General features: G+C 43.7%; 1 protein-coding gene across 4 annotated transcripts in view; it reads right to left on the bottom strand.

Annotated features, from left to right (window-relative positions):
- Positions 1–604: 604 nt before the first annotated feature.
- Positions 605–17453, bottom strand: part of BCLAF3 (BCLAF1 and THRAP3 family member 3) — a 138744-nt gene continuing 121895 nt past the window's right edge. For 2 of the 4 annotated variants that reach the window (XM_077294638.1, XM_077294637.1), the window contains 2 exons: positions 12589–12657; positions 605–1074 (listed from right to left, as the gene is read on the bottom strand). In XM_077294638.1, coding sequence (XP_077150753.1) covers positions 1045–1074; positions 12589–12657 — 99 coding nt within the window. In that variant the 3' untranslated portion in view covers positions 605–1044. Of the gene's footprint in view, positions 1075–12570; positions 12658–17453 lie in introns of all 4 variants that reach the window. The other 2 variants (XM_077294635.1, XM_077294636.1) reach the window with 1 other exon arrangement.

The raw sequence follows: 17453 nt of genomic DNA, 5'->3' as shown, positions 1-17453 counted from the left end.
GATGGAATATAGGCTGAACTGGATGGACAAATGTCTTTTTTCAGCCTTGCTAACTATGTTACTATCAGGCCAAAATCACCAGGGTGTGTGAACATTTGATCAGGGATCAGAGTCATTTGGATGTTTTGGGCTGTCATGATTTAACAAGAGAAAACACAGTAGTTTGACAAGAATTCATTTCAACCAACCACTAAACAAGAGTGGAGAAAAAGTTTTTGGCGTTATTCATATTCCCTGAAAAAAAAACCCATTTTTTTAAATTATTTTAATGTAAAATATTGACACCAAGTGATTTATAGTTATTGTGTTTTTAGATTTTTTTTTTTACAAACATAATGCTCAGTGTGAAAAACAAGATAATCTTGTAGTTAGGACACCTTTTAATGGCACACAAAAACAAATGATGTTCCACAGCAAGCTCTCAAAACTTCTTAAGTCCCTTCCTCAGGCTCCCCTTTTTTTCTTTTAACTACCGTAGATGATTTTTGTAATTTGTCAAATCACATTTGATTGGGGTTCCCCCAAGATAATTATTTTGTCACCTGTAAAAATAGTGGTGAAATACTGAATTACTTTATAAATAATATAAAACAAGCAGACATAAAACAATTCAGGCACTTTATTACATTAATACACAAATGTCTTAACATAAAACTAAAAGAAAAAAAACTGAACACAAACCAAAACTAAAAGAAAACATGCTCTGGCTAAGGAAAATGTGTAATAAATATGACACTCCCCATCTATGAGAGATTTGTTTTTATTTTTTCAGCCTTGCATTGTTTCCTTGCAAAAATGGTAATGAGAAATTAGCAATTTTCCATTTGAACATGGCCAATAAAAAACTGTGAAAACAGTACAAAAGTTGTGCAGCAATCCACTATTGAGAAAATAGTATCTTTTTTTTTATATCAAGACTATTTCTTCTCTTATTTTTATTTATTCACTTTTTTAGTGCCGATGCTTTTAATGAAGCCCTGGAAAGTCAAGTATCTACAAGTAGAAGATCTAGGTAAGAGTCTTCCTGAAGCTCACTGAAGAAGGTTACATCCTTGAGGTTGGGTTCTTCCATCCCTGTACAGAGAAATATCAGAGAACATAAGGTTGAATAACCCCAATACAAATACATTATTTAAATCAATCAATAACTTCACATTTTTTGCTGATCGGTTGGTATACATATTAATGCCAAGTGGGGAAGATTTTACAGCAAATTTCATATATTATACGGTAACTTGATAACTAATTGGGAATTATTTACAGTGGTCCCACAACTTAAAGATGACCCGTTACCACATCAAAAGTGGGCAATTTTTGTTCTTTTTGTTTTTCTGCTGCTCCAGTGAATATTTACAGTAGCATTTTTCCTTAAGGAGTGTCACTCCAACTTTAGACTTCAAACGACCCACGTAGCCTTGTAGAAGATGGAGCAACAACAAAAAATATTTCTGTTTTAAAATCTTTTCCTTCCTCGCCACAAAAACTATGCAAATGAAGATGCCCAGTGCACCCTTGGAGTGGCCAAATGTCTTGATGCACCATTTTACTCACTACCTAGATTACGGACGCTCTTTCTATGTCGATTGACAGCGCTGTCTGACAATAAACCTACAATTTGTGATCACTGTCCCTGTGCAGAAAAGAGAAGTGACAACACATCACTCTCTCCTCACAGTGGACATCGATTGCCTCCTTTGATATCACTTTAGTGCAAAAGTGCACACAAATCACTCTCTCCTCGCAGCGGACGCTGCTTTACAGCTATGCACCCGAGCAATGTCAGAAGTGAGGAGAGTGATTTGTGTGCTCGCTTCTGCACAGGGACAGTGCACATATTATCTTCAGACAGTGCTGACAATCTACATAGGAGTGGCAGTACTTACATAACTGAGTGGACTGATGAACAGAGGAATTTCGCCACACCAAGGGGGCACAGAGGTCCTTTACTTGAATGTTAACTTAAAATTATTTTGTGTGGCAACAGAGCAACAGATTAAAAAACTAAAACAATGATTACTATTTTTGTTCCATCTCCTATAACGATATGTGGTTGGCATTAAAGGGTTTGTTCCACGAACAAAGTACATTTTAATCAATAGATTTTGGAATAATAATAATTTCCGCAACAGAATGTTAAATTAAAAAAAAAGTTCCTGTGCTGAGATAATCTTATACATGTGTACTGTGTAATGGCTGTGTCTGACCATGCAGGAACATGATCTGCTCACAACACATCTCCTGGGAGGAAGAGTATACGGACACTACTGAGGAAACTCAGAGCAGACTCATTATGCAGAGCGGCCTAAAGAAACACCTCTAGAGAATCCAGTAAGCACCGCCCCCTTAGCAAAGGCCATAAAAATTTGCATATAGGTGCACTAAATCAAAATTTATCAGGAATCTTGTGGCATATTTAAAAAAAAAACAAAAAACAAAACACTCAAAAACAATGATAAATTCAAGGAAGCAGTGGGGATAAAATAGGAGTAAAAAAATGGCCTTTTGCGACCCAGTGACAGGTCCTCTTTAAAGGGAACCTGTCACACCCCCCCCCCCCCCCCAGGCGTTTTTAATTAAACGAGCCACCTTGTGCAGCAGTAATGCTGCATTCTGACAAGGTGGCTCTTTCAGTTATTGGTGCTGTAACTGCCGAAATAATCAGTTTTATAATTTGTCTTAAATACCTTGTCTTCAATCAAGGAGGCCGGCGTTTCCCCCCTGCAGCAGACGCCACACAGCCATCACTCAAATCTTCTTGGCGCCGGCTCTTCAGCGCTGTTTTGAAATGAGCCGGCGCCTGCGCCCTTTTCTCCTGCCTTGGGCAGGCGCAGTGAGCGCTGCCCGTCCTCTGTCCTCAAATGCAGTCCAGCTGACTGCGCCTGTGCGGCCGCCCTGCCTGTGAATCCCAGCCCCGTAGTATGAATAAATCAGAAGACACTGCGGGGCTGGGATTCACAGGCAGGGCGGCCGCACAGGCGCAGTCAGCTGGACTGCATATGAGCACAGAGGACGGGCAGCGCTAACTGCGCCTGCCCGAGGCAGGAGAAAAGAGCGCAGGCGCCGGCTCATTTCAAAACAGCGCTGAGGAGGCGGCGCCCGGCGCCAAGAAGATTTGAGTGACGGCTTTGTGGAGTCTGCAGCAGGTGGGAAAGGCCTGCCTCCTTGACTGAAGAAAGGTATTTTGGACAAATTATAAAACTGATTATTTCAGCAGTTACAGCACCCAGAACTAAAAGAGCCACCTTGTCAGAATGTAGCATTACTGCTGCACAAGGTGGCTCTTTTAGTTAAAAACGCCTGGGGGGGTGACAGGTTCCCTTTAAAATGACCTCAGGTTACACATTTACAACATACATTGGTCTTTCCTGGTCATTTAAAGCCACATTCAACACAATGCCTGTATACAAGTGGGATTGACTAAGATCCATCAGAACAAAATGGACATTTTTCAGTATCACAGAACCGACCGGCTGTCTGCCTGAGCCTGCCTACAGTACAAGACAGTAGTAGGTGCATGGCGTGTTATGGAGTTGCTCTTTGGACACTAGGCCATAATGGCTCGATTTCATTTTTCTGGTACACTGTGTACTTAACAGGACCCTGAAGAAGCTTCTCTCCTCTACTACACAGAATGTGATCACAGCTTCCAGCAGCCATGTCCGAACAATGTAATAGCTTGCTTTACCTTCATTACTTATCTGCTAGTACTTTATTTATACTTCACTTTTTCTTACTTTTGGGTTGACATTTTGGGGGCTCGGAAGCAATTATTAGTTTAGTCTTAGGTTACAATTTTTTCAACTTACAACTCCCAAGTTTTCAATGGCACAATTCATTTTGTCCCTGTCCACCACAGTATAATATTGGGCAGTACGCCATTCTACTGTCAAGAATGGGTACTTTTTTATTATTACAAATTTGGCGTTAGAATTAAAAGCAGAGCAGGACCGAGTTACAAAGGAACAATTTGCATTATTTGTTTTTGCTCAGACCCCCCAGTATAGGCACGGGTTACTTTATTGTACAAGGTTTTTTCACAATATACTTTTTTAAATAATTACAGTAGAAGAGCCCCACTTTTCCATCAACTCTCCCTCATCAAGCAGTGAAGAAACTACAACATTAGCTAAAAGAGGAACAGAATGGACCAGTCTGAGGGTCTGGTCACCCTGTTCTTCCAGGGATAAGGTGGTGGTAATTTGTCACAGAGTAGCTGCAGTTGTGTGGGTGATAGTTTTGCTATAGTATCCTTCTATTGTAGGTGTACCTACATTAGATATGGCCGTGGAGTCGGATTCGGAGTCCATTTTGGTGAAGTCGATATAAAATTTATTGACTTTGACTCTTAAAATATATAATAAATTGGGTCCAGTAGTTCAGTGAAGGATGTGCTGTAAATGTTTTCATAAGAATTTGGGAAAGTTATGAAATATCCTATAAATATCTGTTCTGTTCCAGATCTCAGCTTTTAGTTGAGATGAATCTGTGCTGCACTTTATGCACATGCTCAGTAGTGACCAGTACTGTGGGGTCGGGAGTCGTGGAGACTCCACAGCTCTGCCTACATTAAGTGACTACTACTGGAAAGGAATTTGGCAGAGATACTGTGATTTAAGGAAAGGATAAAACTGGCCTTAATTATGAAAAATTTCAGCAGAGATAAGAGAAAAAAAATTATGTGTATGAATGAAAACCACCTATTTACAGCCCATATAGTGTTTGGATACTTATTAGGGTTGATCGAATAGCTTGGGACAAGTGGTTATCTGTATAACTGCATCAAGAACCCGGCGCTCCCAATAATCAGCTGTTTGGTGCCGCGGCTGTGTGACAGTCACAACACATGCATGGAGAGCCTGTGTGTTGGGTTCTCCATACATGTTGTGACTGTCACAAAGCCGCGACACATGCAGCTGCGGCACCGATCAGCTGGTTATCAGGAGTGCTCCAGGTATCCGGGTTCCCGATGCCGCTATTCGGAAAGAGCTATAGCTATTCGGATAAGCACTTATCCAAAGGTATTCGCTCATCCCGAATACTTATACAGAAATAGTGGTTGTTTTAATGCTGATGTTAGGGTCTTGGGTACATTGCTTTTAAAGTGATCTGTCACATTTACATCTTCTATTTGTTGCTGCATTCCTGAGTAATTAGTGTTTTAATTCACATGCACATGAAGCATTGTGTGTGCAGGGTGTCACTCTGCACAGCATCAGCCTCTTTACTGTGATTAATAGCTCACTTTCTGATTTCCGTGCCTGGCTCCTGACATCACATAGATTCTCCATAAGGAGAAACGATACCCCTTAGACCCCAGTCCAGAGCCTCTCACCTAGCCAAATCAGATCTCATGCTTCGCACTGACGAGGGCCAACAGCCCGAAACACCGTGTCTGCGAATTGAGATACTGATTTGGCTTTTATCCTAAATCATATTGCACGACTCGTTAAAGGGTTGATTGTGACTTGTAGGATCGCTACTTCCAACAGGTGGCGCTATAGAGTTAAGTCCTCTTTTTCTCAGAAGAGGCAATTTGCATATCACATAGATTGTGAGCTCACAGTTTGTGTGATGTCAGGAGACAATCTTGGTGTGGAAACAACCTCAGGAGACAAACTCAATAAGAGATGGGTGCAGCACTTTAGGGAAAACTGCCTCACCAAGTTGTTTCCCTGCCCAGCACCAGCCTCTTTAGCTTCATTGACAACAGTTCCTCCTTAAAGGGGTTGTCCACTAATCGGACAACCTCTTCTCAATCCGTATGTGTCCCCTCAGTAAAATAATAACAATTCAACTCATTTCAGTTTCTGCACCATTCCAGTGGTGTTGGTACTGGCTCTCCCAGGTATCACATGACATTGTTATGTCATGCAATCACTGCGGCCAATCAATGCGGGCTTCACTTTCCCTGACTTTGAACAAATTACATACATCTGTAGGAAGTGAGAGGAGCTGCTGCTGCTGCTCTCGCACTTACTCCATATGTATGTAATACATTTAAGGGCGCAGAGAGTGAAGCTAACATTGATTGGCCACAGTTATCGTGTGACAATGTTATGTGATCCCCAGGAGAGTGAGTGCTAACACCGCTGGAAATGACCCAGCATCGGAGGGGAGTATAAATGTTATTTTATAATGGGGAAACATGGATTGAGAAAGGTGGACATCCACTTTAGGAGTCCAAGTAGTAGACAACCCCTTTAAGTGTTCTGCCACGCCCACAGCATTTAAGAACTAATTTTCATTCAAATTAAAATTCTAATTACTCCGGAATGTAGCAACAGCTTGAAATACAAATGCACTGACACATTAACATCTTCTAAGACCAGCCTGCCCATAAATGTAGTTTGGAGGCGATCTGCCCTCGCTTCTCTTTATTTCTACTAAAAGGGGCCAAAAGACCCGCTTATAAAGCAATTTGTCTGACCCGGGAGTTTACTTGTGCCTGAATCTCATATTTTTAGGTCTATTTAGATCTGTTGAATGTGCCGATTTTTCCCGTACCCAGACCATAGTGGCGTGCATGATCTCCGAACATCTAAAACTTTCATTACTAAGGATGTACACTATCATTTTTTAAATCAAGCTATTAGTTGGCTTTGTCAAAAGCGTGAAAATGTGTTTATGTCCATCTTTGTGACATGAAGGCATTGGAGTGATGTCGAGATGTACTCACATTATAATTCTACATTATTATGGATCTGCTGACAAGTTACCCTTGTTCATATTCAATAAAAACAGTAAGGCTAAAGAGAAAGACATTTTTCTGCAAAAGGTTTATAGAAGACGACATAGAAAAGCCATACAGATCTTTTTTGCCAATTGAGCTTTGATGCAACGTATCCAAAATATCTTAAAAATCCGAAAAAACACAGAACTGGGACAGGGGAATCCGTAAAGTATGAATAGAACGTTCCACTGGATAGTTGGCAGTGTGTCTATGTTTATCTACGTGTCTTTCATAGCCGTTACTTGGGTTTACAAGTCATTTATGAGTTTTATGTTAGTCTCTTAACATGTCTAATGAGTTAACGTGGGCTTATCCTTCTCTTCCTGGCTAAGGTTATGACAGCAATAACAGCCCGTGGCCTTGAGAGAGGTCCATGAATCACCCCCTTCATGTAATGCCAGACTTATTGTGGACAGCTAACAGCTAATAAAAAAATAAGAAGTACATGATTGTATCATTACCACATTAAATTGAGCTTAAAGTAAGCTTGAAAGCCGTCTAAAGCAGGTGAACGTAATGTCTGTGCGGTTACCACTGGGTGTGGATAGGATTCCCAATGAAAACCCAAGAAACCAAATGTGGTAATGCAAAGTAAAATAAAAGAATATTTCTCACCTCCCTCTACGATGTGTTTTGGTGGTCTCCGGTCTATTGGCTAGAATACAGATCTATTATATACTAGTGGCTTTTGTTGGCAGACTCACACCATCCTTATGGTACATAGATATCAATGGCAGCCACTTAGAGGGACGTTTGTAACTAAAAGAGCCCTTTCGTGCAGCACTAATGCTGCAGTCTGCCAAGGTGGCTCTTTTAGTTCAGGTCCCTTCCACCGCTGAAAGAACCGTTTGTATAATTTGTCCCCCATACCTCTAGTTTGTCAGGGGGGCAGGTCTTTCCCCCCTGACACAGACGCCTCACAGCCATCAATCATTTCCTCTTTTCTTCTGGCCGCCGCCTCCTCAGCGTTCAGTTATTTACCCGGCGCCTGGGTAGTAATCTTTTCTTCTTGGGCATGCACAGTTAGCGCTGCCCGTCCACTGACATCACATGATGTCTTCCTTCTTGCGCCTGCGTGGACACGCGGCCCGAGATCCCGCCCCGCAGTCTCTTCCGATTTATTCACACTGCGGGGCTGGGAATCTTGGGCCGTGCAGTACGTATCTGTGGCTCTCTCTCATCTCCCTCCACCTCTTTCCTACTGTGCAGCGTCATAGGTATCGCTTCCCGAGAAGGAAGACATCATGTTATGTCAGTGGATGGGCAGCGCTTGCATGTGCATGCCCAAGAAAAAAAAGAGTAGTCGTCACTACTCAACTAACTACAATCTTTAATCTCTCCCTCTCCTCAGGCATTTTCCCCTCCTCCTTCAAACACTATCATTACTCCGTTACTAAAGAAACCCGCCCCCGACCCATCCTGCACAAATAACTACAGACCAGTCTCCAACCTCCCTTTCATCTCTAAACTCTTGGGAGCGCCTAGTCTACTCCCGCCTTACCCGTTACCTCTCCATTCACTCCCTCCTAGATCCTTCACAGTCCGGCTTCCGCCCCCTACACTCGACAGAAACTGCACTCATCAAAGTGACCAACGACCTTCTGACAGCAAAATGTAACGGTGACCACTCTCTGCTCATTCTTCTCGATCTTTCTGCAGCTTTCGACACTGTTGACCACCCTCTCCTACTCTCTAGGCTCCAGCCACTTGGCATTAAGGACACTGCTCTCTCCTGGTTCTCCTCCTATCTTTCTGACCGCTCCTTCAGTGTTCTGTTCTCTGGTTCCACTTCATTGCCTCTTCCTCTCACTGTCGGGGTACCCCAGGGCTCAGTCCTTGGCCCCCTTCTCTTCTCCCTCTACACGGCCCCAATTGGACAGACCATCATCAGATTTGGTTTTCAGTACCATCTTTATGCCGATGACACACAACTATACACGTCATCCCCTGGCCTTACTCCTGCTGTACTACAGAACACCACTGACGGTCTGTCCGCAGTCTCCGACATCATGTCCGCTCTCTACCTGAAACTCAACCTCTCCAAAACTGAACTTCTTCTGCTCCCACCATCTACTAACCTCCCTAAACCTGACATTTCCCTCTCCGTGGGTGGCACCATAATAACACCCCGGCAGCAGGCGCCCTGTCTGGGTGTTATGTTTGACTCCGATCTCTCCTTCACATCCCATATACAATCTCTTGCCCGCTCATGCCGCTTACCCCTAAAGAACATCTCTAGAATCCGCCCTTTTCTCACTATAGAACAACAAAAACCCTCACTGTCACCCTGATCCACTCCCGCCTAGACTACTGCAACGCTCTATTAATTGGCCTCCCCCTCACTCGACTTTCCCCTCTCCAGTCTATCCTTAATGCAGCAGCCAGGGTTGTCTATCTAGCTAATCGTTACTCAAACGTGTCCGCTCTTCGCCAGTCATTACACTGGCTGCCCATTCATTACAGGATACAATTCAAAGCACTTGTTCTCACTCACAAAGCTCTTCACAGTGCAGCACCCCCTTACATCTCCTCCCTCATTTCTGTCTATCGGCCTAACAGACCACTGCGCTCTGCAAACGACTTTCGACTAACCTCTGCACTAATCCGTACCTCCCACTCCCAACTCCAAGACTTCTCCCGTGCTGCGCCAATCCTCTGGAATGCTCTACCCCAAGAAATTAGGACCATCCACAATTTGCATAGTTTTAGGCACTCCCTCAAAACACATTTGTTCATAGCGGCCTATCATGTTCCCTAATCAGTTATTTTGTTTGTGTGTGTGTGTAGCCCATTCACTACTTCCATCTATCCCCCACCCCCTGAAGATGGCTGGACCATCATTGTAAATACATCAATGTAAATACGCACCTGTACTTTGTATCTCCCCACCTCATTGTAGATTGTAAGCTCTCACGAGTAGGGTCATCTTGTGTTGCTTTAATTATTGTATTGTTAACGTTGTTACTTACGACTGTTGTGTTTGAAACTGTTAAACTGTAAAGCGCTGCGGAATATGTTGGCGCTATATAAAGATTATTATTATTATATTATTATTATTACAGCGAAGGTGCTGGGTAAATAACTGAACGCTGAGGAGGCGGCGCCCAGAAGAAAGGAGGAAATGACTGATGGCTGTGAGACGTCTGTGTCAGGGGGGAAAGACCTGTCCCCCTGACAAACTAGAGGTATGAGGGACAAATTATACAAACGGTTCTTTCAGCGGTGGAAGGGACCCAAACTAAAAGAGCCACCTTGTCAGAATGCAGTATTAGTGCTGCACAAGGTGGCTCTTTTAGTTAAGAACGCCTGGGGGAGTGACAGGTTCCCTTTAATACTGTATTTGCCAGCTGCGCTCCTAAGGCCAGGTTCACATTGTGTTAGGGCAATCCGTTTAGTGCTAGCGGATTGCGCTAACGCAATGTATTTGTAGGGGCCGCGTTTAGGGGTCGCGCTAACGTCCCCGCTCTCGCAGATCCCCGATCTGCGGGAGCAGGGAACGGACCTCGGGCGCGCCGCGGACGCTGAAAGCAGCGGCCGAGGCGCGCCACAAAAGAACGGCACATCGCTAGCTCGAGCCGAAAAAGGCACGCGCTAGCGATGCGCTTCAGGCTGAAACAACATTGCTGTCAATGGGTGCGCTAACGGACCCGTTGCACGGCGTTAATTGCAACATTTTCGCCGTGCAACGCTGTCCGTTAGCGATCACCCACTAACGCAATGTGAACCTAGCCTAAGGCTTCTTTCACACTTCAGTTGTTTGGCGTCAGTCTGCTCCGACATAGTGACGGATCGACGGATCCTTCACAATTGTTGAGAAAACGGTTCTAACGGATCCGTTTTTTTGTCGGATCCGTTACTTGGGGGTTGTCTGGGAAAAGTATCTACTTTTTGGAGCATGCTCAATTGAAAAAGCGGATTGGGGCGACGGATCCACCAAATGACGGATGAAACGGATCAGTCGCCCATAGGCAGCCATTCTAGGAAATGGCGGACGCGACGGATCCGTCGCGAACCGCCATTTCGGCGCAGACAAAAAACTTTATAATGTCCGTCAATGTCTAGATGATGTCCGCCAAATCTCGATGGATCCGTCACATCTCGACGGATCCGTCACATGGCAGATGGAACGGACGACCATCCGCCACAATCTGTCGCTAATGCAAGTCTATGGGAAAATAGCGGATCCGCCAAAAAAAAAATGACGGATCCGCCATTTGACGAAAACGGCGGATTCAAACTGACGCCAAAAGACTGAAGTGTGAAAGAGGCCTTACAGACAAGCTGTTTTATTGGTGTGATGCGGATAGGATCAGAGTGTTTAGATGCAGCCGTCTTTTTAAAGGGATTGGAAACCCCATTGAAAATCAGAACAACTTATATTCCCCGGCGCTCTTCCAGCAGTGTTGGTGTTGCGTCTACTGGCAGTCAAGTGACTTCGTTATGTCAGGTAAGCCCTTCAGCCAATCAGTAATGGCTCCGTTGCCCACATTTTCGCTTGACTTCAGAGTTTTGTCTGAAAGAAGTGCGAGTACTGCAGCCCATTAGCAGCCGCTGATTGTTATGTCACGTGAGCGCTGCAGCCAAAGTCACCCGCGTGCCGGCAGCAATGGCGCAGACATCGGTAGTGTGAGAGGTGAGTATAAGTTGATTTTATTTTCAATGGGGCCCGGTTTCATTTATGGAGTTGTCCAATTAATGCTCTTTAGGCAGCCTAAACTTCTTTAACTTATTTTTTTGCTACTAGCTATGGCGTATGCAGGTCAAAATTTTTATTAACAGGTGGTTGTAGAAATTTGACCACTATCCCACTACCATTTTATCCTTTGAAGTGGTGTAGTGTGGTAATTTCTTTTTGGAGACCTTTATCTGGTCAGTATTTTGCATATTAACCTTTTGACACTATGCGCTTAGCAGAGAATTTGTGTTTATTTGGATCTATGTAACGTGGGATTATAATTGAAATTATAATTGTACAATTATTTGTCCTCATGCGCTTAAAAGACGTACATTAAATGTGGCTTCTGAAAGCCCCTGCAACATCTGTGACTGTTCCTGTCCCTTCTGTTTCCGCTTCAGCTGCTTGATGGCACTGCATCTTTGTTGCGGGTGATATGTGACAATCCTGTTTTATTACCGGAACTTTTATGCCGGTAAATCAAGCGGCAACAAGATTAATTCTTCTCTGGGTTTGTTCCTTTCTAAGAGTCCTAGGCAGGGATGCCTGCTATTTAAACCTCTGACTTCTACTGACAGTCAATAAGTTCAGCTTACCTGGTCTATAGCCCTAGTCCTTGCTCCTGTTGTGTTTTTTAATTTATCCCACTTTATCGCCCTGACTTGTACTTTGACCACGAATTTGCTTTCTGATTTTGTTGTGACTTCTTGATATCGACCCTGCGTGACGACTTTTCTTGCCTCCAGCTTGCTGCACTGGTCAGCAGCTGACTCAGTTTCTGTCGTCCATGAGTCCCTGTGCAAGTCTAGATCCCTATACAGGGATTAAAGGGTAAAAGCCAGGGTAACCCTTGGGATTTGATAAAGGGAGAGGCTTGCACTAAGTGTCTGTGGAAGCTCTATTAGCAGCGGCCAAACTTCCACAAACAGTGCAACCGTGAAAGTTCCCAGCCCAGTACCAAAAATCTGGCTGCAACTACAAACATAATTCCCATTGGGAAGACATGATGGAATACATCTCTTCATTGCTTTTTCATGCGAACTTATAATGAGGTCTGAGAAACAAAATCAGGCTGAGAGGACTAATTACACATGTCCGAGGATAGACTAGCCAATATATCTATGATTAATAATAGCGTCAAACTCCTTAAAAATATTGATTGCACCTTGTAAGGCTTTCTGACCTCATTTGAATGTTCAAAATGGCTCCTTGAAGAGAAGAACTGGTGTGAGCTTCCTCTGTAGCTTGATCCCTGCAATAATCCAAGGACATAAAATATGATCAGCCTTTATCACTGCAGCATTGGTGAATATGTATATGTAACCGGACAGGATAACATTACTGACCCATAACCATAATGACCATATTCTCCAGCCATTCTACAAGTCCACTTTGCGCTTATACATATTGGTAATGTTTAGTTATGGGAAATATGGTAAAAATGGAAATTTGTAATTTGCTGTGGATATGACCAGTAATACACCCGACATATGCTCCATTAGAAATCTCACCAGCTCTCACTGGAAGAATAGCTTTTCTTGCAGTGCTATAACATAAACTGCCACCAAGTCTGTTATTGCACCCTTTTCCTATATTCTAATAAGCCACTGATTGTGGTTTAGTGATTGCTATATGAGTGTAAAATTAGCTTTAAACTCTGCTCTTGCATCATGTAAATCAGTGGGTGACTAGTTGGAGGTGCGGTGATTTCTGCAGAAAAAGACAAAACACCAACAGTTCACCATGCCATAGAAAATACCTATAAATTCTGATATTGGATCGATGCTCGGATCTTGGAGGCCGGTATCCACAAATGAACAATGAAAAGTGAAAAAGTTGCAATCCGGCACCAAAAACTATTAAAAAATTCAAACTTTTATTTTCGTTTTATTAAAAACTAGCTGAAGAGCCCGCGTTGCCTGGGCATAGTAAATATCTGTGGTTAGTTATAGCACCTCACTCCTCATTTTCCCCCTCACTCAGGGGCTGACTGGCCCAGGTGGCAAAGAGGCAAATGCCCCCCGGGCCGCTCCCCCAGCTGCTGTTCAGGGCCGGCTGCCTGGTGGTGGCTACAGCCACACAGCAAATTGTGCGCAGCCATGTCTGCTGTACTGTGATGCAGCCGGCAGCAGACACAGCCGCATCACAGTCAACGCACACATCTGCGCTGGGGCCAGGAGCTATGCTTGGCTGTCACCTTGACGGCTGCGCAGCTACTGCTCCCTTCATGTTCTCTATACTTCCAGGTTAGGTGTTGGGCATGCGCGATGGCGTCCTCATGCATGCGCCGACATGACCCGGATGCTAGAAGCAGAGAGGCACTGCAGGGGAGCGACTGGTGAGGTAAGTATGAAGAACTTTTTTGTTTTCTTTATAAAATAAATGTAATGGTGGGTAACTGCAAGTGATGAAGTGGGAGGTGTAAGAAGACTGCACATGATGGAATTTGGGGGTTAAAGGAGACTGCACATGATGGAATGAGGGGGTAAGTGGGGCTGCACATGATGAAGGTTGAGTGGGGCTGTACATGATGGAGTGGGGCTTCACATGATAGTTTAGTGGATAAAGGAGACTGCACATGATGAAGTGGGGAGAGTGGGGCTGTATGATGGAATGGGGCTGCACATGATGATGTGGGGGTAAGGGGGATTGTGCATCATGAAGGGGAAGTGGGGCTGCACATGAAGTGGGGGGTAAGGGGGACTGCACATGATGAAGTGGGGGTTAAAGGGGACTGCACATGATGAAGTGGGGGGTAAGGTGATCTGCACATGAAGTGGGCGGTAATGGGGACTGCACATGATGAAGTGGGGGGTAAGGGGACTGCACATGATGAAGTGGGAGAACGGGACTGCAGGACTGCACATGATGAAGTGGGGGGTAAGGTGATCTGCACATGAAGTGGGGGGTAAGGGTGACTGCACATGATGAAGTGGGGGGTAAGGGGACTGCACATGATGAAGTGGGAGAACGGGACTGCAGGACTGCACATGATGAAGTGTGTCTGATGTGGGACTGCTCATGATGAAATGGAAGGGGGATAGGGGGCTGCAAATGATGAAGGGGCACTGCAGATGAAGTGAGGGGGTGATAGGGGACTGCAATGAATGAAGTAAGGGGACTTCAAATTAAAGTGGGGGGACTGCAAAATGATAAATTCAGTGTGAGGGACAGGGGACAGCAATTTAATTGAAGGTGGGGGTGGGGAGAGCAAATGATCAATTGAAGAGGGGGTGGGGAGAGCAAATGATGATCTAGGGGAAGAACAAATAATGAATTTTAAGGGTGGGGGAGTAAATGATGTATTGAATGTGGGGTAGAGCAGTTGATAATGAATAGAGGGTGAGAGAAAGACATGACAATGAATTGAGGCGGGAGGGGCATGTAACTATAATGAATCAGGGTTAGGTTAGAGTGGTACGTACATAGTGGGGGGCGTTGAGGATGAAGTGACTGGTAATGAATTGGGGGAAAGAGTACAGGTGCTAAATAATTTATATATTAAATGGGTAAAGTGGCTATTTATAGTTAGTGGGTGCACAGTGGTGGATTATCATTTATATTTGGAATGGTCGTTAATAATAATAATAATTATAATAATTTTATTTCTATAGTGCCAACACTTTACATTTTAGAGGGGACTTGTACAGACAATGGACATTAAGCATAACAATAAACACATAGATCAACAGATACCAAAAGGAATGAGGGCCCTGCTCACAAGCTTACAATCTATGAGGTTGCATAATAACCAATTATATATTGTTTGTGGGTGCACCTCTGTATTCAGATGTCTAGTGTACACCATGTTCCAAATTATTATGCAAATTGGATTTAAGTGTCATAAAGATTTAATTGTTTTGTTTTTCAAATAAACTCGTGGATGGTATTGTGTCTCAGGGCTCAATGGATCACTAAAATCAATCTTAAACACATGTGATAATTAGTTTTCCAGGTGATTCTAATTAAAGCAAAACTACTTAAAAATTATGTTCCACATTATTAAGCAGACCACAGGTTTCAAGCAATATGGGAAGTAAAAAGGATCTCTCTGCTGCTGAAAAGCATTAAATAGTGCGATGTGTTATGATCTGGTGGCCTAGGAGCAGCATGAGACGCACTCTGGAGAAGGTGGTACCTGTACTGACCGCAGATCCTGAACTTAACACCGCAACTAGAAGTAGCCATGGAATGTACCTAACACTCCCTAGACATCTCGACACAGCCGGAGGACTAAATACCCCTAGAGATAGAAAAGGGAAAACTATCTTGCCTCAGAGAAAATCCCCAAAGGATAGACAGCCCCCCACAAATATTGACTGTGAGAGGAGAGGGAAATAACATACGCAGACTGAAATCAAGATTTAGCAAAGGAGGCTGCTTCTAGCTAAATAGAAAGGATAGGACAGAGTACTATGCGGTCAGTATTAAAACACTAAAAAATATCCACCACAGAAAATACAAAATCTCCACATCTAACTAAAGATATGGAGGGTATATCTGCATCTCAAGACATACCAGTTTGGCTGAACAAATCCTTATACAGACCAAGCTGGACAAGACAAAACATGAAAAAGAACTGAACACTAAGGCCCACAGCATGTGGACTGCAAAAAACAAGGCCAGAACTTATCTTTGTTGAAATGAACAGCAAAGAAGGAGAGACCAGGCAGGGATGTGAATCCTCCAGGAACAATGGACAACTGGCACTGACTAAAGGGTCAAGCAAGACTAAATAGCCCAGTCAGACTTGCATTAAGTGGACACACCTGATAAATGCTGTGATCCAAAGACAGCAGCACTACCAATTATAACCACCAGAGCAGAATTCACAACAGCAATGCCTTGGTCAAGGTATGAAAACATTAGATATTTCACGAAATCTTAAGAGTGATCATCATACTGTGAAGAGAGACAGAGTTCATGCAGATAAAGGCATAATGAGGAAGGTTTCTGCCAGACAAATTCATTGGATTAAGAGAGCAGCTGAAAAAATACCATTACAAAGCAGCAGTTATTTGAAGCTGCTGGTGCCTCTGGAGTCCCTCGAACCTCAAGGTGTAGGATCCTTCAAAGGCTTGCTGTGGTGCATAAACCTACTGTTCGGCCACCCCTAAACAGTGTTCACAAGCAGAAACAGTTGCAGTGGGCCCAGACACACATGAAGACTGATTTCCAAACAGTCTTGTTTACTGATGAGTGTCGAGGAACCCTGGGTGGTCCAGATGGATGGAGTAGTGGATGGTTGGTGGATGGCCACCATGTCCCAACAAGGCTGCAACGTCAGCGAGGAGGTGGAGGAGTCATGTTTTGGGCCGAAATCATGGGGAAACAGCTTGTAGGGCCCTTTAAGGTTCCTGAAGGTGTGAAAATGACCTCGGCAAAGTATATAGAGTTTCTGACTGACAACTTTCTTCCATGGTATAAAAATCAGAATTGTGCCTTCAGGAGCAAAATCATCTTCATGCATGTCAATGCACCATCTCATGCTGCAAAGAATATATCTGAGTCATTGGCTGCTATGGGCATAAAAGGAGATAAACTCATGGTATTGCCACCATCTTCCCCTGACCTCAACCCTATACAGAACCTTTGGAGTATCATCAAGCAAAAGATCTATGAGGGTGGGAGGCAGTTCACATCAAAACAGCAGCTCTGGGAGGCTATTCTGACTTCATGCAAAGAAATACAAGCAGAAACTCTCCAAATACTCACAAGTTCAATGGAGGTGAGAATTGTGAAGGTGATAACAAAGAAGGGTCCTATGTTAACATGTAACTTGGCCTGTTAGGAGTTAAATAGCTTTTTTGTTCAGTGAATGTGACCTCCTAATGCTGCAAATTCCACAAATGAGCATTTTCAGTTCTTTAAAACAGATCAAATGTTTAGAAATTCTACTGTGCCTAATAATTTGGAACAGTGCATTTTGAGGTTTTATTCACTTTGGAGATTATACTGTTATCATTGGGAGGTTTCTTCAATAAAATTCGATGTATAATCTAACGGGTGATGACTTATTAGACGGACTGTCATTTGCACCATTTAGGA

The sequence above is a fragment of the Ranitomeya variabilis genome, chromosome 3, assembly GCF_051348905.1.
Source record: "Ranitomeya variabilis isolate aRanVar5 chromosome 3, aRanVar5.hap1, whole genome shotgun sequence".
NCBI lineage: Eukaryota > Metazoa > Chordata > Amphibia > Anura > Dendrobatidae > Ranitomeya > Ranitomeya variabilis.
This window is presented reverse-complemented; position numbering and strand designations above follow the sequence as displayed.